At 32.3% G+C, this 18,845-nt stretch overlaps 3 protein-coding genes across 10 annotated transcripts in view; 2 read left to right on the top strand and 1 right to left on the bottom strand.

Annotated features, from left to right (window-relative positions):
* LOC124375210 overlaps positions 1-8,171 on the bottom strand; it is a 66,312-nt gene extending 58,141 nt beyond the window's left edge. For both annotated transcript variants that reach the window (XM_046833327.1, XM_046833328.1), the window contains exon 1: positions 7,796-8,171. In XM_046833327.1, coding sequence (XP_046689283.1) covers positions 7,796-7,933 — 138 coding nt within the window. In that variant the 5' untranslated portion in view covers positions 7,934-8,171. The remainder of the gene's footprint in view (positions 1-7,795) is intronic.
* A 1,878-nt stretch (positions 8,172-10,049) lies between these two features.
* On the top strand, positions 10,050-12,595 carry LOC124375209. Its single transcript, XM_046833326.1, has 2 exons — positions 10,050-10,579; positions 11,649-12,595. Exons 1-2 carry the CDS (start codon positions 10,172-10,174, stop codon positions 12,135-12,137), a joined length of 897 nt encoding a protein of 298 aa, XP_046689282.1. The 5' UTR covers positions 10,050-10,171; the 3' UTR covers positions 12,138-12,595.
* Positions 12,596-13,866: 1,271 nt separating this feature from the next.
* Positions 13,867-18,845, top strand: part of LOC124375208 (tRNA pseudouridine synthase A-like) — a 31,640-nt gene continuing 26,661 nt past the window's right edge. The window contains exons 1-2 of one of the 7 annotated variants that reach the window (XM_046833325.1): positions 13,867-13,948; positions 17,353-17,596. In XM_046833325.1, the coding sequence (XP_046689281.1) occupies positions 17,403-17,596 (194 nt within the window). In that variant the 5' untranslated portion in view covers positions 13,867-13,948; positions 17,353-17,402. Of the gene's footprint in view, positions 14,178-14,219; positions 14,393-17,352; positions 17,597-18,845 lie in introns of those variants that run through there. The other 6 variants (XM_046833324.1, XM_046833323.1, XM_046833319.1 and 3 more) reach the window with 6 other exon arrangements.

The following is an 18,845-nucleotide window of genomic DNA, read 5'->3' as shown; positions in this document are numbered from 1 at the left end:
TCTCACTGTACATCGATGACATTACTACTCAAACTACGAATTCTAATTTTCACTTACATGCAGGTAACTTACAAAAATATACAGCCACTTTTCTTTAAGAGAAATGCAAACTTGTGTGACTCATGAATTCTGGTATTGATGCTGTTACTCACTGGACTCGGAAACATGGAATAAAATTAAACATAGACAAAACTCAGTGTACTATGATAAGACATTCAAAGCTTGTTCGTAAAATTGACTTTACTACGGCTCCATGATCAGGAGCTAGAATACTCTGAGAAAGTAAAAAATCTAGGACTTATTACTGACAAACACTTAAGATGGACTGAACGGGCTTAGTTAGGTTAGGTTTAAATTACTATCATAACTGTTATGTTATTAACTCCACTTATAGGGTTATCTATTTATATTAATGTAATGAAAGTAACTAAAACCCTTTTAAATTTAACATATGTTTAGAAGGTCCACATGTGTATATCTAATTGTTTATTATTTATTTATTTAGAGGTTAATGTACACTGATGATGGTTAAAAACCGAAACATGTGTATGTAATAAAAAGATTTTTAAGATTTTTTAATACTATCATAACATAACCTTACTCTACCCGATTTGTAAAAAATTCGGTGGGGTCAGTACAGTGCATAAGTACCTACTTATATAGTCGAATAACATTGCATAATGTAGTAATATTTTCATTGATAATACATGCCTCATTGCTTACATGAATCAAAGCCTCAATGCTTACTGATTATGGTAAATTTAAGGACATTGTTGGTACTTTGGGATTATACCGACCACACCAGTATGAGATACACAAAAATATAAATTTATGAAACAAACATTATAGAACAAAAAAAACAAATCTTTAATAACAAAATTACAAACTTACAACGATTATCAATTGTTAATGGGTTTCCTGTGACGCCCAGAATGCAGCAATATCAAGGATGAGTGAGTGTAGTAAATTTCCGCCTTCAGCCGCACCTGCCGACCGCCACATGTATTCAGCTAGGTATGAGTCAAGATGAGGTCGTGCTGTACTCGACAGACACTGCGGCACGGAAGTACAACAATGTGACGCACCAGCTGAACGGGTGGCGAGACTCTGCAGTCACGTTATTTACTAGACTGTTCGACTTTGACCTCAGTCTGAGGATGGGGAAGGGTTTGCGATAAGACAATTCCTGTTTTATATTGACGAAATATTGTTCTACGCTAATCTAGTAATCAGTAGAAGCAAAATGTCAAATAACGATTCATGTCTGGGTATGGTTGGTATAATCCCAAAGTACCATATCTTTTACAAATTTTGAATCGAAGCTAAATTCAGATTAGATAGTTAAATGTATGTATTTTTATAAATGTTGATTTAATGTATACAGGGTGAGTTTTAAGTCCCTTCCCCCCTATTTTTTTTTAAACCGTATAAGTTAGGAGGTTTAAACTCCGTACATATTCGTTAGACCTAAATATCTTGTTTTTCATGGGTTCATTGACTCTCCACCTCCAATGGGGGACGGTCCACGAGGAGTAAGCCGAGATTCTTAAATGTAAGCATAGGTTGATATGCACATCAAATTAAAGGTCTCTGTAAGTAAAATACAATGCCGCAAACCGGACCTCAAAAGGTTCATCCTAATAAAAATTACAGGGTGTTAAAATGTACAAAATAGTAATGTGCTATTATTTGCGTTTTATCGCGCAACTTTTTAAAAGTTCATTTCAAAAAAATTTTTCTATTGCTGTTTATTCTTTAAAAGAAACTTTATTTTGTTGTGTTTAATGATTTTAAGGGATCACTGGAAGTCCGAGATCTAGGAGTTAACTAAAGGATTTAATAAGAAGTCGATCATGTGTTGTGTCGCCTTGTAAGTATATTATTTAAAGAATTGTTGTCTTACAAAGGTTTTAGACCCATTTATTTTAAACCTCCTAACTTATACGGTTTTAAAAAAAAATAGGGGGGAAGGGACTTAAAACTCACCCTGTATAGGCTATTCATTGTTCATTGTTTTAAATTTTATTAGTTTATTGTTTTTTATGTTGTTAACTGTTGTCTAATTATTTATTTGTAAATGTACGTCTTTTAGTCTATTAATAATTTACATTTTTAATGTTGAAGCTATTACAGTGTAGTTTATATAGTGATAACTATTTATAATATTCTATATTTGTTTTAGTTTCCACTTAAATATAGTGGTTATATAGTATGTCTTTCAACCTATTGATAATTTACGTTTTTAATGTTAAAACTATTACAGTGTAGTATATATAGTGTTGTAACTATTTATTATGTTATTCTATATTTATTTAAACTTTCACTTAAATAGAGTAGGCCCTAGTTACAGACAGAAATCAGCAAACAATAAAAAAAGTAAAATTATGTTATATTGCTATTGACGAAATCTATTGCATCACTGTATGATTAATGATGAATAAAATCTTGAATCTTTAATCATTAAATGGCCTGGGCTACTACTGGCTACCAAGTGACCCAAAACAAAACAAAAATCGTTATGAGAAAAAATCATTCAGCCCAGCTGAAACAACCGTATCTCAGCAAAGCAGTGTGAAACTGCCCATAGATTCCATCCATAAAAAGAACTAATCCTCTGACATGAATCCTAACCTGGTTCATGAAATACTCCTGACCTAGTTCCTGAACTACCACTAACCTAGTTCCTAAACCAGTTAATTTAATAAAATTGAATTAATTTCAATTTTTAACGGCCGCCGCCCATAGATTTGATTTTTTAGCACCATAACCTGTAATATCAGTGTGGTTCCGAAAATAGGCGCGGCCTAAGAATGAGGCTTATATTTTAGTATAATAGACCATGTAATGAATATTTACACAAAGTTTTATCAAAATCTGCTTGTACATTATTGAGGTACGGCCATCCATAAATTGGTTTTGTCAGCACATAGCCTGTAAAATCGGTGTGGCTCCGAAAATAGGCGAGTCTTAAGAATAAGTGCTGTATTGCAGGATACACCTTTTTTTAACTAAAATCAAGTTACTACTAGATGTAAGTCATGATAAGTGTAAACTTTATCCTGATTTATTCGAAGTCCACAAAAGGATTAAAATGTTTTATCGTGCCCAAATAGACATAGCAAACAAGAATGCTAACGATGAATTTATATTGGGGTAAAAAAAACATGTGCAAAGCAGCATGGACTGTGATTAATAACGAAACAAGGCGCACCACTAAGAAAAGCTCCCGGATCGAACCTCCCATATCTGTCAGAGATTTTATCAATATTTGTAATTATGTCAATAGGCCTAATGATAATGTTAATCTAAATTTAGCTAGTGCAAGTAACATGCTGGAGTCATCTGGTATAAACAATCCAAAGGCTTTGCCTTTTAAATGGCACACTGTAAATCCTGTTGATATTTTAAATACTGTTATCAGGTCAAGTAACTCCAGGGCTGAAAATGTATTTGGACTATCTAATTTTATACTTAAAGAAATAATTAGGGAAATATTGTATCCTTTAACTTATCTTATAAACTGGATGTTTCACACCGGAGTCATTCCACAATGCTTAAAAGTAACAGTAACTGTGCCTATATATATATATAAAAAAGGAGACAGAACTAATGTAAATAATTATCAACATATCGCCTTGGTACCAGTTATATCTAAATTATTTGAAAGTATTCTTAAATGTCAGATTGAACATTACTTTGAACAAAATCAATTACTTCTGTCAGCACAATTTGGTTTTAGACATAATTTATCCACTATTAAGGCTGTTGAAAGTGTGGTGTCGTACATTATTCATAGTTTTGAAAACAAAGTTAGTGCCTTACTCTTAGATCTAACCAAGGCACTGTGTCCCACCAAGAGCTTATCAGAAAACTAAATTACTATGGAATTGAGGGCAATGAGCTTTCACTATTTATCTCGTATATTAGTAATAGGTACCAGTTTGTTAAAATAGGTGACCAGAGGTCGGACCTTAAGCAGGTTATAAGCGGGGTTCCCCAGGGCTCAGTCCTGGGTCCCTTCTTATTCACGGTCTTCATTAATGATCTTCCCAAATTTGTGCCTAATAAAAGTGTACTCTACGCTGACGACACTACCTTGATGTGCTCTAACTTGCTCTCTGAAATTAACTTGGCTATGATTGGCTACATGAAGGAAAGGTCTGACCTCTGGTTTTCTGCTAATGGCTTAAAAATTAACAAAGATAAGACTGAACATATTACTTTTAGTTTAAGAAATAACTCTATACATAACTCTGTTAAGCTACTTGGAATCAACCTGGACACTAAGATTACCTGGAAAAATCACACAGATATTCTTTGTACTCGTTTATCCAGAGTATTTTTCTGTTAAAAAAACTCAAAACTTGTACTAGCTTCACCTTGCTATTAAAAGCGTACTTTGCACTTTTCCACTCACACCTTTTGTATGGAACTCTCCTCTGGGGTAATTCAACTGGTGCTAAGGAGGTTTTTCTATGCCAAAAGAGAGCTTTACGCACAATTTTCAATATAGCCTTTAGTGACTCATGTAAACCTTTTTTTAAAGAACATATTCTTACTGTACCTTGTATGTTTATATTTCAAAGTTGAATGTTTGTTAAAAAAACGTTGAAACACTTAGTCTTAGAAACTCTAATCATGATTATTCCACCAGATATCGAGACCTTATTCACTTAGAATACGCTAGGATAACTAAGACCCAGCACACATACTTTTATGTTGGTAAAATTATTTCATAACGGCTAAAGATGTTTCTTGCACAAAATTTAAAAATGCTTTGCTCAAATGGTTAAAACAAAAAGCTTTTTATACAGTAGACAAAATGCTTTCTTGTAATGTAGATAATTTATTCTTCTAGTTTTTATGCTTTGAGACTTGTACTATTTACCATAAGTACGTAGTATGTATTATTTTATTCTTTAATGTTGGTGTTATACTGTGTATATATGTATAAACCATCTGATGACATTGTCAATGCAGTGATTGTGGGCCGACAATAAAGATTCTTGAGGATAGTAGACCACATACTGAATGTTTATAGAAAGTCTGATCAAAATCGACTCGTACGTTTTGAAGGTAAGGGGTCATCTATAGGGTTTCTCAGAACTTGCCTTGTTAAATGAGTTTAGTCCTGAAAATGGCCGTTATAAATGGAGATTATTATCATGAAAGTAGTGTTTGTCCATTTAAAATCTTTATTAGTAGTATTTATCTTCACGTTATTAAATAAATATATATTTTGTATGGTTTAAGTTAATGAACTAGGTTAGGATTCAGATAGAAACTAGGTCCAGATAGTCGTTCTTTTTATGGATGGAATCTATGGCCAGTTTCACATCAGCTCTCGGTAATACGCTACCACTGAATATCCTGTTAATGACACTAATACTGGAGATCTGTAATCGCAGCAAGTGGAGTAGTTATGCACATGTTTTATTTGTGTTAGACACGTTTATCCTTAAAAATAGTAAAAAGTAAGTAAATGTTATACTGTTTTGGGGTTACGATAAGCGGGACCCGGTTTTTTATATCGAAGAATGTAATCATCGATACCTAATATTCGCATCTCAAATCCTAGACTATCAATCGATATAAAAGTATCTATAGTCCTCAATAACAATCATATGTTTTAAATTAAAATATGGATTTAATATTTACAGTAATGAAACAAATTATTATAAGCAAAATTAGGAAAATTGTAGACGATCATATTTGCTCCTCTCACAGTTACAGTTATTTCTTTCCCACAAATTTCACATAATGGATTTTTCGGTACGAGTCCAACATGTTGAAGCCACGTAAAACATGTCTTATCATCTTTCAAAGCAATGTAGTGTAGTTTTCTAAAATTGACTGCCATTTTGAATAATCAAATGTTACTTATAAGTAAAGTTGAAATATTACCTTACGCGTATTATTTGAAAGTGTTTACAGCTGTTGATATTGATTATTTAATTTATTTGTTCAAAATCAGTATCAATTGATTATATTTGGTGGTTATGATTAAGTAATATCGTTTGCCAATTTCGATGGTAGCTATAAGATAAAAGGCCAGGGCGGCAAATCACGAATTTGACGTTATCAACGTATTCTGCTCACCCTCCTGAACAAAAAATATATATAGTACTAGGCGGTGCAAATGACAAATAACATGATTTTAGGGGGTATATTCATAAGTGGTTAAGTTTCTAATGTTTTAATGTTCAGTTTGTGTGCTGTGTCTGGATAATCTGTTTACTTGCATATTATCTGCGGCCGGGACTGATAGCAGCCTGATAACGTATCTGTTAATCTGAGTTCTCCGGGGCATGAGTCAGTGCTTCACAAGATATCGTGTTCAGTAAATTGGATTGAGTGTGTGCGTTACAATCATGAATCAACCATCCACTAGTTCGACCAACCCTAGTGAATTGTGTGTGTCGGAGTGTTTAGTAGGCCACGTAAAGAGTTTACGTTTTATCCAAAACGAAATTATTTCCTTTTTAATTGAACATGGAATTTTTAATAATGAGTGTATTTGTTCGTCGTGCGGTCGCGTGTTGTTTTTAAACCGGGAGACTTTGTTGTTTCGTTGCGATAGGAAAATTAAAAAAATTAGTAAAAAAAGAAGTTTTAAATGTTGCAATCTTTAAAAATCCACTTTTTTGTTGCTATATCCGCCAACACACTAATGGTAAATGTTCTCTGTTAATATCCATCTATATATTTATATTTGAGTTTTTCATGATTTATTAAGTTTTTTAACTTTACATAATTGCCTTTGTATTACATTTCAATTTATATTTCTGATCAGCCCCTCTAGACTTTTATATTTTACTGATAGGTGCTATCTCGAGGGATGTTTTTCTTTAATTGATGGCCGGAGGCACTCGTCTCATTTCGATAACAAGTAATTAATTTGTTGCTCGAAATTAAGAAAAACATTGTTCATTTTGATAAAAATTCTGCTCATTTCAATATTGTTTTTCATTTACGTTTGCAAAGATGGCGACCCATCCGATGACGTCATCACGAGGTTGAATCATGGTCACAAAAGGTCACGTGACGCTCGAAGTCGATGTACAACATGAAAATATTACTCCGCACGTGAAAAGTTGTTCCATTTTTTATGTTTTAGAACTTCGTTATTTCTCATTTCCACCCCATCAAACCTTATAATTTTTTTTGTTCTATAGGACGATTCCAATAAGTTAATAACACAAAACTTGTATTTTGCCGCTCCGGCCGTTTATATGATAATTACCATTTCGATATAAAAAACTAGGTCTGCTTATCGTACCCTACCCCTGTTTTGTTTGATACATTTTATAAATAGGCTACAAAGTATATCCCAGATTAGTTTATTTTACCATAACATTATTACTTTGTATACTGTAATTTAAAATAAGTAGCAAGGATCCTTTACTCATAAATATTGATGATTCGATATTATTAATCACTCGAGTGTTGGACGCATTATACTGGAGCCAATTAAACACTATCTAAAGTGTATATTTTTTTTAAATTTAACAGATAAAGCAATGTGAATATCACTTACTACTTTTTATTTTGAAGGATAAACATGTACACAAATACAGCTGTTCATCGCCATTGTACTTGCAGCCTTTACTCAATAGGATACCACACAAATTATTTTACTTTGTTTGAATTAATTATAAACATTACTGATATTTAATTTATTTAAAAAGCTGGAAACAATTAAATGTACATAACTCTAATTTACTAGTTTAAAATAGTGAAGCTTGGGTTACCTACATCAAAGTGACCTAGGCTAGTATACCAAATACAATCTTACCACAATGATTGTTTCTTTTCTTCTTTCTCGTGATTCTTCAATTGAAGTTATATTCCCACGGCCTTCATTTTTCAACGTATTGCAAAAGCAATTTATTGTTTGTTCCTCACACTGCAGTACCTTTAATTCCATTTTCATGCAACTTGTAGGTTTTATAACCTCAAATAAATTCTTGACGTTTGTAGATCTTGAAGATCAATACTTTAATACTGCAAATAAAATCATTTCATTTAAACAAGAATTTATTTGTTTGTAGTGAGTAACATATTAAGAACTGTAGATCACAAATTTACAGTCAATGAATTCTCATGCAATGAATTCTCAATAACAAACATCACAGGTCGAAACACTAACAACTTATCAAAGCATTAACAAATAGCAACAGCAAACGAAAAGACCACTTTCATAACAATCTTTTTTTGTATTCTTTTTTTTGAAGGTTGAACTTCCTGCGCCAACTGTATTTCAATAATTGTATACCAAAATGTCTTAACGGGAATACGGTCCAAACCCACTTACAACACTATTTATTGACCTCCCCGGGAATTGAACCTGTGACCACTCGGTTTGAGTCGCAGCCTTACCCCTACGCTACGTTTAGGTCCAAATATTCTCTTTGATTATTGATTCTTTTCTATGCGGGTTTACTATTCTAGATTTTGTTTTGGTTTTGTAATTTTAAATTATTCTCATGTGTTCCTCTATTGAGTATATAATTTTAGCTATATTACTTTGAGTAAAAGAATAAATATGGCATTTACGTTCACTCCTTCAATGGACAACACAAGCGAACGTGTTTGCTCTTCAAGAAAGACATGAAGGTTTGCCGTAAGTGGTCTCTTCGTGAAATCAAGAAGAACTCGGGACTACCCTTGACAGCATAGTCATGGTATATATATTTAATGGTATGCGACTCAAATGAACTTAGGTATTTAAATAAACATCTTATTAATAATTTCGGCCAAATAATCTGATTTACTCAAGTTAAAACCATTAATACCAGTCTATAAATGGTCAATACAGTAAATACGCCTGTTTTTTTTAAGGCAGCAAGCTGGACGCTTGCCCAGGGATGCAAGGATCGGAATGCACAAACATTGTGATATCAAACGTAAAGAGGAAATGCTAAATAAAAATTAAGAATGAAGCTTTTGCACAAAGGTTTTTGTTCTTACCAGTAAAATTAATACATTAAAGCATAATTCGTGCTATTGAAGTATATATTGATAGATAAAAGAATTATATGTGGCATAAGATTTAGTACATTTTTGTATAAAAAAACTCATTCATTCTGTAGCAATGTTGTTTAAATTAGCTCACTGGGAAGCAATGTCTTGAAGTAATATATATATATATATCTCTCTCTCTAAAATTGTATATGCATTTGGTTTGAAAGCTTATTGTATAATAAATCTAGACAGTCTGGAAGTCCGATATAAAGGTGCCAATATTAGTTTCAGTAAAAAAGAGCAAAAATAAATAAATTCTCCCAACTCTCTCTCTCTCTCTCTCTCTCTCTCTCTCTCTCTCTCTCTCTCTCTCTCTCTCACACACACACACACACACACACACACACACACTATATATATATATATATATATATATATATATATATATATATATATATATATATATATATATATATATCGATTTAAATTGAGAGAATAATACAAGGTTTCTGTAGAGTTTAAGCAATTAAGGAAGAGGGAAAGAAAACATCTATCTCTATATAGGTGTTGAACCAATACACTAAACGTTCTATCTACGAAAATTTTATGGTGTTATTTTCAATCGTATTGTGACAAAATTAATAGAGAAGTGAATGAACAAAAAATCATCAATCATAAGAAGTAGAAAAATAATACACGGGATAGGCAGTTTAAAACTTAATAGTGAAGCATACTAACGATAGTACTAACTTTAAAAAACCAGGGAATTTAAAGTTTGAAATAGATAACTTACATACTCGTTTAAGATCTAAATTGGCTTGAAAAGTAAAAGCTTGTTGCTCAAACTATTGAAAATGTATACAATTTGAAGTTTCATAGTTATTTCTTGTAGGTTTGTATTCTTATAAGGCTGTTTTGTTTTTAAACTACAAACAACGTAAAACTATTAACAAATGTGTATAAATTAGAAGATATCAAATTACAGATTTGTATTAAATATGGAAAACTTACTAACATGAAAGTTCCGTTTTCGTAAGTTTCGTGGTTTATGGATATTTGGATATTATGGACTCTATGGCGCATTACGGATCGGACTCGTGCCCCCACCACCGAAAAATCTGTTCATTCCGTTTTCACTACTGCAGGCCAAACGTTACGCACCACTCGTTCCGCAAAGGTTAAGGTGTTTTGTTTGTTTAGAGTGAACATGGCTGACTCCAAGTTATTTATGAGCCCTGATTTTTTAACAACATTCATTGAAGAGTATCGAAATTTGCCGTGTTTGTGGAAGGTACGAAGTGCGGAGTATTCCAACAAGTTTAAACGGGATACTGCCTGGGAACATCTCCAAATTACGAAAGAAAAAATTCCGAATGCAGACACTAACTTTGTAAAAAGGAAAGTTGATAACCTTAGGGCAGCATTCAGGAAGGAAATGAGGAAGGTTCGTGACAGCACGAGAAGCGGAGCTTCCGCAGATGATACGTACACCCCAACTCTGTGGTATTTCGAGCTCATGAAGTTCACCGCAGAGCAGGAGCAGCCTCGAAAGACCAAGAGCAATTTGGACGAGGACGAAGAAAATATTATTGAAGAGGAAGGCAGTATTGTTGAGGTAAGTCTGTAATAACTGTTTAAAATATTGTGACAAGTTTATTAATACAGATATTAATACATATTAATGTTATTAACGACTTATCATAAAACAATAACTAATTTCAACAGTTAGTGCATGTGTGTATCTTTAAAAGTTTAATTTTTTGTCACCATTCTGTCTTGAAAGGGAACCTTTCCTGGCCCATTGAAATATTTCACATATTCATCTCGACTTTCACAAGCTTCCTTTGCAGCTGTTGTTGTGTAGGATCTGCGAAGCGTGTGAAAACACCTTTCAGGATGATCATTTCTCCAGTCACCTGCAATGACACTGGCGCTTTCTATATCTTCCTTGTCTAGCATTGAACTAGGCGTATACTCCGCTCTGTTGTTTGCCCGGAGAAAATTATGTAGAACCACGCAAGCTAGCACAATATCATCTACTTTTGAAGGGTGAAGATTGATAGTTGTATGAAGAATGCGAAATCTAGAAGCTAACACACCAAACGCGTTTTCCACACACCTTCTCGCTCGTGATAGCCTGTAGTTAAAAATTTTTCTTTCATATGTTAATTTTTCTCGAGGGAAAGGTTTTAGTAGATTTTTTCGAAGTGAAAAAGCTTCATCAGCAATAAAAACAAAATTCATATTATACACTGTATTTTCTTCCTTAGGAAGGTCTAATTCACCATATTTCAATTTATTATAAAATGTAGTCTCTTCTATTACCCCTCCATCTGAAACTCGTCCGTTGCAGCCGACATCTACCATAATAAAATTGAGATTGGCATCTACAACCGCTAGTAATACTACACTATGGTATCCTTTATAGTTGAAGTAGTACGAACCTTCTTCAGCTGGTTTTACAATGCTCACGTGTTTTCCATCAATAGCACCCCCACAATTTGGAAAGTGCCACAAAGATTCAAATTCTTTAGCGATTTTTTGCCATTCCTCGCACGAAGATGGAAACTGAAACCAAACACAATGTATTTAGATTAGGTTATGTGAATGCTCTTAGTACATAGAGTTTGCTTTACCATAATTCCAGTAGCGCCGATCTATTAATATTTCGTTTTCTTTTATAGGAGGAATTAAACGAAGGAGATGTGAACAATGGTGATAACGAACAAACTTTGAATAGGGGTTCTCCGTCTACAGCTGCAAAAAGAAGAAAAACTTCGCCAAAAAAGAAGAAAACCAAAAATGATAGAGCTGAAGAGGAACGGCGCCAGCGTAAGGCTATTCTAGAAAAGGCTTCCGCTGTACTTAATCAACCCGAGGACGACTACAACGACCTAGGTAAAACGTATGCAGCGAAATTGCGCCGCATGCCTGCTTCCCAAAGAGACATTGCGGACAAGTTGATAACTGATGTTCTTTTCAAAGGGCTGCAGAACAATTTAACAAATTCCACAGTTATTATGGATTATGGATATTCAACTACTAGTTCCTGGCGTGTGAGAGATACACCTTCTCCTTATGGTACCTCAAATAATTCAACTTACACCACATCTTCGACTCCTGAACAAGCGAACTATCCAATGCAATCTCAAGAAGATTATGCTTTCTTCTGATAACTTTTCTTTGTTTGTTTAATTTTGTTTTCAGTTTAACCGTAATTGTAGTTCAATCATAGTTGTCTGTCAAAAACTAGAATAAACATGAAATAAAACTAGAATAATTTGATAATAATGTGCAGTATTCTTACCTTCAAGTATTCTCCTTTCAAAGTGTTGTAGATAGCCTTACAGGTCTCAGGTATTATTCTACCTAATGCTTGTGGTGATATGATTGTAGTAAACTTTAAGTCTTCAAACGACCGTCCGGTAGCCAGAAAACGGAGAGTAGCAGTGAGGCGTTCCTCTGGTGATATAGCGTTTCGCAGTATAGTGTCTTTTTTTGTTATAAGCGGTTTAACCTTGTCCAACAACATGTTAAAACTTTCAGCTGACATCCTTAAATAGTTCTGATAGTCGCCAAGACTATCATTCCTAATGAAATTCAATAAATTCATGTGACTAAATCTCTTTCTATTTAGTAACCAATTCTTTGACCACATTAACCTTTTCTTCCGTTTCTTCTTAAATACACCTAGCTCATCTAACACTATGACCGCAGCTGCAACCTTCTTCGAACAACTCATGTTTGCAACTGGGCGAGCAAGATACGTAGGTGTATGGTGAATAATCAGCGGATCCGGCTCGCGAGCTAGGCTCGGCGAGCCAGGCTCGCGAGCCAGACTCGCAGGTGTATGGGGCCCTTTACAGTTTGAGGGCAGCAAAGGTATGGGCCATGTACTAGTACAACAGCTTGCAAGACCAGACTGAAGAAAATGAACTCAAGCGAACTCTGCATAGAAGTCAAGAGCACAGACAACACATCACACACGAACAAGCGAAACTGGAACACTGACTATGATCTACACGTGTTCTCATACAATGAGAGCAGAACAGTGATGGTTGGGAGGAGAAGGAGTAATGGCAACCCTTTACCTTTAATTTAAGATCTAATTAAGAGGATAGATTTTAACTCTTGAAACTTAGTGTTATACATTTTGTAACATATAACCATGGCAAAAGTCCGAAATGTTGTTATCCTTTCAAACCATCAATCGTCAATACTACACTTATAACAAATATTCCAACATTCTGAGAAATTATTATTATTGAATCTCAACAGATTCCACATCTAGGTCTGTTTAGGTCGGGCAAAGCTTCGTTTTTATTCTCTTTTAAGCCTCAGCTCTTAATCTCTCAGTTAAAGAGCCGTAACTTTGTATCCACTAGTATACGGAGGAGGACAAAGTTGGGTTAAATACATCTGTTGGTATCGCCTTTATCAAATGCTTCTGTGTTTTCATTTAAAAGCTAATATAAAAGCTGTCCAAAGAAATTAAATAAAAACTATCACAATATTGGGAATAACGGACACAAAAGAGAGCATTGGATGCAATTATTGAATTCAAAGGCAATGCTAACATTGTTCAATATCTTGAATTAGGGGAAAATCCAATTTTTAAATATGTAAAAGAACTCACCAAAATTTTACATAAAAGCTGTTACATTCCTGGTGATTATTATTGGTGATATCATCTCTTGATATGTCTTAAATACAAATAGTTTTTAATATGTTTAGTAACAGATTGATTTAATCTCATGTATTTTTGTCCAATTAATCTTATTTGTTTTATATTTTAAATAAAGTTGATAGTTGAAAACACACTTTGACATTAATATAATTATATATCATTAATTAATAAAATGTGTGCTCGAATTTTGGTGGAGTTTGAAAACAATTGGGGTAATTTTTGGTTAGGTTAGGAAGTTAGGGGGTAGTGTGTTGCCTGCTGTTGTCCACGCTTTTATTCCGTTCATTTCAGATTTCTGTTAGTTTATTGTTCTATTTTGTTCTGTTCTCTGTATAATTAGGGTGTATTGTACTAGTCCAGTCATATCATGTGAAATTTAATAGTTTCTTCCGTGAATTGTGAAATATTGTGACGTATCTTTACTATAGAGTGTGTAAGAATATAAATGGTTTCTTTATTGACTAAAGTTCGGTATTGTAAGTAAGGAATAGTTCAAATCTTGCGTTATTGTTCTATGTTGTCTCAGGTTATGTTTATTAGCTTTTTAATACAGAGTAGTTTTAAGTTTAACTGCCAGTATTTTTGGTATTTATTCGGTTTTTGCTATCGATGGTGTTGACTGCTAACCCCATTTCAAAAGTTATTTGTTTGTAATGGTTTCTATGATTAATTTAACCCTTTTAACCCCGGCCACTAAATCAAGTGATGTGCCAGAAATCCCAAGCCATTTTCAGACAAAATGTAAGGGTTTTGTAAAAAATTCATAACTCAGTTATTTTTTAAGATATTTAGGTAATTCTTTTTTTGTTTTACTTCTATATACATGTAGCTTACAGAATTATACAAATAAAATTATTATTATGAAAGTAATTTTTTTTACATACATATACATATATAAAAAAATAAAAAAAATGAAAAAAATTCAAGTTTGATCATGGAAACCATATAGATAAAAAAATATTTGACACGAAAATACCCATTTCCTTTATGGTACATTTAATCCTTAATAAAAGGAAACAAAAATTATAGGCCTACCTTATTTAAAAGTGAAGTAACATAAACTTTTGTAAAGCCGTGTAAATTTTTCTTTTTACCATTTCTGGGCAAGGCAATGTAACAAGACCTTTGAAATTCACAGCACTTAAAATAAACATAAAACCAAAGTTATTTCTGACAAAATAACTAAAACTGTTCATAATCTAAATTTAAAAAAAAAAGTTTTAAAACAATATTTACATCAGTTCAAAATGTTTTAGCACTTGTGGTCACCAAAACAATTGGGGTGAATTGTTTGTTTGCAACTGAGTTACTAATTAGTGTATTTTCACTTACGGGAGACTTTGAACAATGTCTTTTACTCATTTTGAAATCAAACAAATAATAAACTATAAACTTTAACTGCCGTACTTTACACTGCTTTAACCTAAAACTGTGAAGAAAAACGGAATATTCACAACCACGTGATATACAGCTGTCTGCAACAAGCGTGAGCAGTCAGTCGAGACGAACTGCAATTGCGTAGTCACAGACTGACAACATATGAAGTCAAACCATTACAAACTAATATATTTCGATGCAAAATATCTTTGTGCACAAGTCTATGAAATTTCAAAGCATTTGGTGAAATAGGTGGCCGGTAAAGTTATAAAAAGTGCACGTCCGCACTATACGGACGTCGGGAGTTGCCGCCATTTTTACGACGTCCGTATAGTACGGACGTCGGGGTTAAAAGGGTTAAGAAACTTATTTTTGGTTTATAAGGAAACATTTTCCACAGTTTTTTTTTTTTTGCTTATTAAAAAAAAAACCTTTTAACTTAAATAGAGAAACAGGCTATGTTATTTTTATTTACAAAATCTCATATACCAAGTTATGAAAACATTTGTAAAAGTTGTTGGGCATGCATAAAAGTAGTGTAGGATAGATAATTGTAATGCTTTTAGTGTGTTATTTTTTTTGTTACTACGCGAAAAGTGCCAAAGGCTTTTGGACAAAACCACAAGGTTTTAGAAAACAATTATTCTAATATTTATTTTTGATTGTAAAAAGCTCCTTTTTAATTCTTAAAAAATTTTAATTAGGCCTATGTATCAAACACTTTTGTAACATTCAGATTTATACATAATTTTTGAATTGAAAAATCACTTTAAACAGCAACATTTCCACAAAAAAAAAGATCCAGTTTGAGGTAAAATAACTTTTATGAAAAACTTTATTTTGAAATTTCAATAATTACATTATAAATAGCATTTAAAAACTACCCACAATCATGTGTAATAACCTAATATTAAACCGTAAACAAAATAAACAAAAATGGTTAATTGCTAGAGATTATTTTTACTAAAACTCAAAGTGTCTGTAAGACATTCACCTATAATTTATTTTTGATCATTAAAAGCTCCTTTTTAATTCGTTTAAAAGGTAAATGAATTGTCCATCAGAACATGTTTATCAATAAGATGTTTATATAATAAAAAAAATTAAAAATCACTTTTGACAGTTACTTACTTTTCTACAGAAACAAAATAAAAATCCATTTTATGGTAAAATAACTACTATAAGAAAAATTAATTTTCAAATTTCAATACTTTTATGATAATGAGCATTTAAAACACCCTTAAATCATGTGTAATACAGTAATTATAATTGTGTTTAATATACAATATTAGGTGTAACAATTAATTTAGTAGGCTAAGTTATTTTATCTTGACGCAGTAAATTATTTTAGTTAAAATCATCAATTTTGCTTTTAATATTAAAAATCTAATGTAAAACATTAATTTTGTTGTTTTTTGTCCTGTGTACCATGAAATGTAACTTATGAAAAAATCTTTGTTAATATTATCTGTGCAGTAAATTAAATATTCATAAAGAACTACAAAAACCAAAGAATGTTAAACTAGCTGGTGACTCTCAGCTCACGGGTTGTGACATGATGGTTTGTTCAATCAGTAGTTGGTTCACAAAATTACCCAGCTCATTTCATCACATGATCTGATAGATCTCAGATCATTTTGTGAGCCGGTTCACTCATGATCTGCTCATCACTAATTTCATATCAATTCAATAGAGTCTAGAGATGGAAATTGTCTGCAACATGTTACGACATTATGCCAGCCGACACTAGGTTGCTGCATCGTGTTATTCAGCTACTGTGTCCGACAGAGTTGTATGTCTGTCTATTCATTACGTAATGTTTTTTGAACTACGTTTTCTAGTAGCTGTTGTTTATAAAACGTTAAAATACAATAAATTACAGAATTTTTCTATCATAATGTGTTTAAACTTAAACATTAAATCTGCTTAGTCTCGTTACTATAATTTACTTTGAGATTATCAAAAGTATAATTTGGTATAATTAAAAATAGACTTTCTAAATATTAATCCCACATTATTCATCAAATTCCTTATGATGGTAATAAAATAATATTTTAACATCACAATGTTATTGGACCAATAAAGCATTGCAAAATTTAGTAGAACTCTTAACTGTGAGTTTATTATATGATTGATTAAGCTTTCACAGATATGTTCTCAGAACATATGTTTCAACTGTTAACACATAAAGATTGTAAATGTTCATAAATAAATAAGTAAATAAGGGTAACACAATGTAATTTGCAATATAATATGTTTTGTACTTGGAAATAGATGAAGTAATATCTTGATAATTTAAAATCATAATGTATTTTGTGTTTCAGTAACCAAAAATCCTTTCCGTTGCACATACTCGGTCCTGTCAAGATTGAACATGTCAGTTACCTTGAATGTAGATGAAAAATCTGAGACAAATGGCTTAAAAAGAGACTCTTCCGAGAAAACTAGTGAGCTACATGGTGAAGACTCTGCTAAAAAAGCCTTATACGAAAAGCAGGACAGGATAAAGAAAAGAAAAATCGCTATGATGATTTCTTATTTAGGACAGGGATATTTGGGATTACAGAGGTGAATAGCATTATTGTACTTAGTACTATAATTTGTATTTGCATGAAATTTGAAAACTTGTAAGTGATTAAAATAATGGACTTGAGCAGGGAGAGATTAACATTAAGTGTCTGAGGTAATGATTAATAAAATCTTCCTGCTGTTACTCTGGTGGATAAGAAAGTAATTTTATGCACATAAAATGCGAATTATTTCTTAATTCACAAAGAGAGCATAGTTTTATCACAGTCACAGATGGCAACCTAGAATATGCTTCTGTACAAATTGTGTAGTTCCTCAACAATTCACTGAGATAAACACCTATATTGTACATGACAACTGTAACACATGCAATACCTCCTCACATACGTACTCTATTTTATAGAGGTCCTTAAAAATGTTGATTGGTGCCATGTTTAGATTTAAATAAATTTAAATCCTTGAACAAACTTCTAGATCCTGTAATAATATTTTAATATACATATATTACTAAAAAACATAAGCTATAAGCAGTTTTTATATTTATCTATGCACATTTTGTTTACTCCTAATTGTAAACAAGACTAGGAGGAACATCAGCTTTGTCAGATACATACTATTGTTCAATTCTAGTTAGTGTTCCACTTATAAGTGGAAGTGAAAACTGATAGTCTGTTCCTAAATCTAATTGTTGTTTGCTTGTCTAGTTTTTTCTATTACTAAAAAATATAAAAGTCAATTTTTACAACTTTGTTTTCTTTTGCCAAAATTTCTTTTTGTTATCGATATTAAATTATATTCTCAAGCTATATTATACGAGGAATGCGTATACTCCTGTGAAGGAAAATCCTCACCAGAATATTAGTTTAATTTCTACAGAAGGCTCAGCCTAATGAACTGGGTAATTCCGGGGTATAAAAAGAAAATCCAATAATTTTTAAAGTTTAAAGAGAATATTTACAAAATATAAATTTGTTCATATCACTTTTTAATATTTGTTTAGGATGGCATAATGGATGGACAATTTTCTTACAGTAAAAAAAACTTATTACATTTTGCTGCCTTGGGCTGTACTTACTCTATTACATACAGAACAGTGCCATTAATAATGTATTTAATTCAAAACAAACAACTAGGACAATGTAATCATTACTACCAACTTGATCATTTTTTACAGGCAGTCTTTTTTAAATTAATAACATTCCAAATTATACATTAGCAGCCAAAGGGTCATCCTTGATGTATTGTGCATAACTATTATTAAGCTGCTGAAGAAGAACTGAAATCTAAA

The sequence above is a fragment of the Homalodisca vitripennis genome, chromosome 1 (assembly GCF_021130785.1).
Source record: "Homalodisca vitripennis isolate AUS2020 chromosome 1, UT_GWSS_2.1, whole genome shotgun sequence".
Lineage (NCBI taxonomy): Eukaryota > Metazoa > Arthropoda > Insecta > Hemiptera > Cicadellidae > Homalodisca > Homalodisca vitripennis.
This window is presented reverse-complemented; position numbering and strand designations above follow the sequence as displayed.

Excerpts from the sequence above, each read along its gene's own strand:
- LOC124375209 (XM_046833326.1), top strand. The coding sequence starts at position 10,172 with ATGGCTGACTCCAAGTTATTTATGAGCCCTGATTTTTTAACAACATTC. Across the intron at positions 10,580-11,648 it reads AGGAAGGCAGTATTGTTGAG|GAGGAATTAAACGAAGGAGA; the intron begins GTAAGTCTGTAA and ends TTTCTTTTATAG.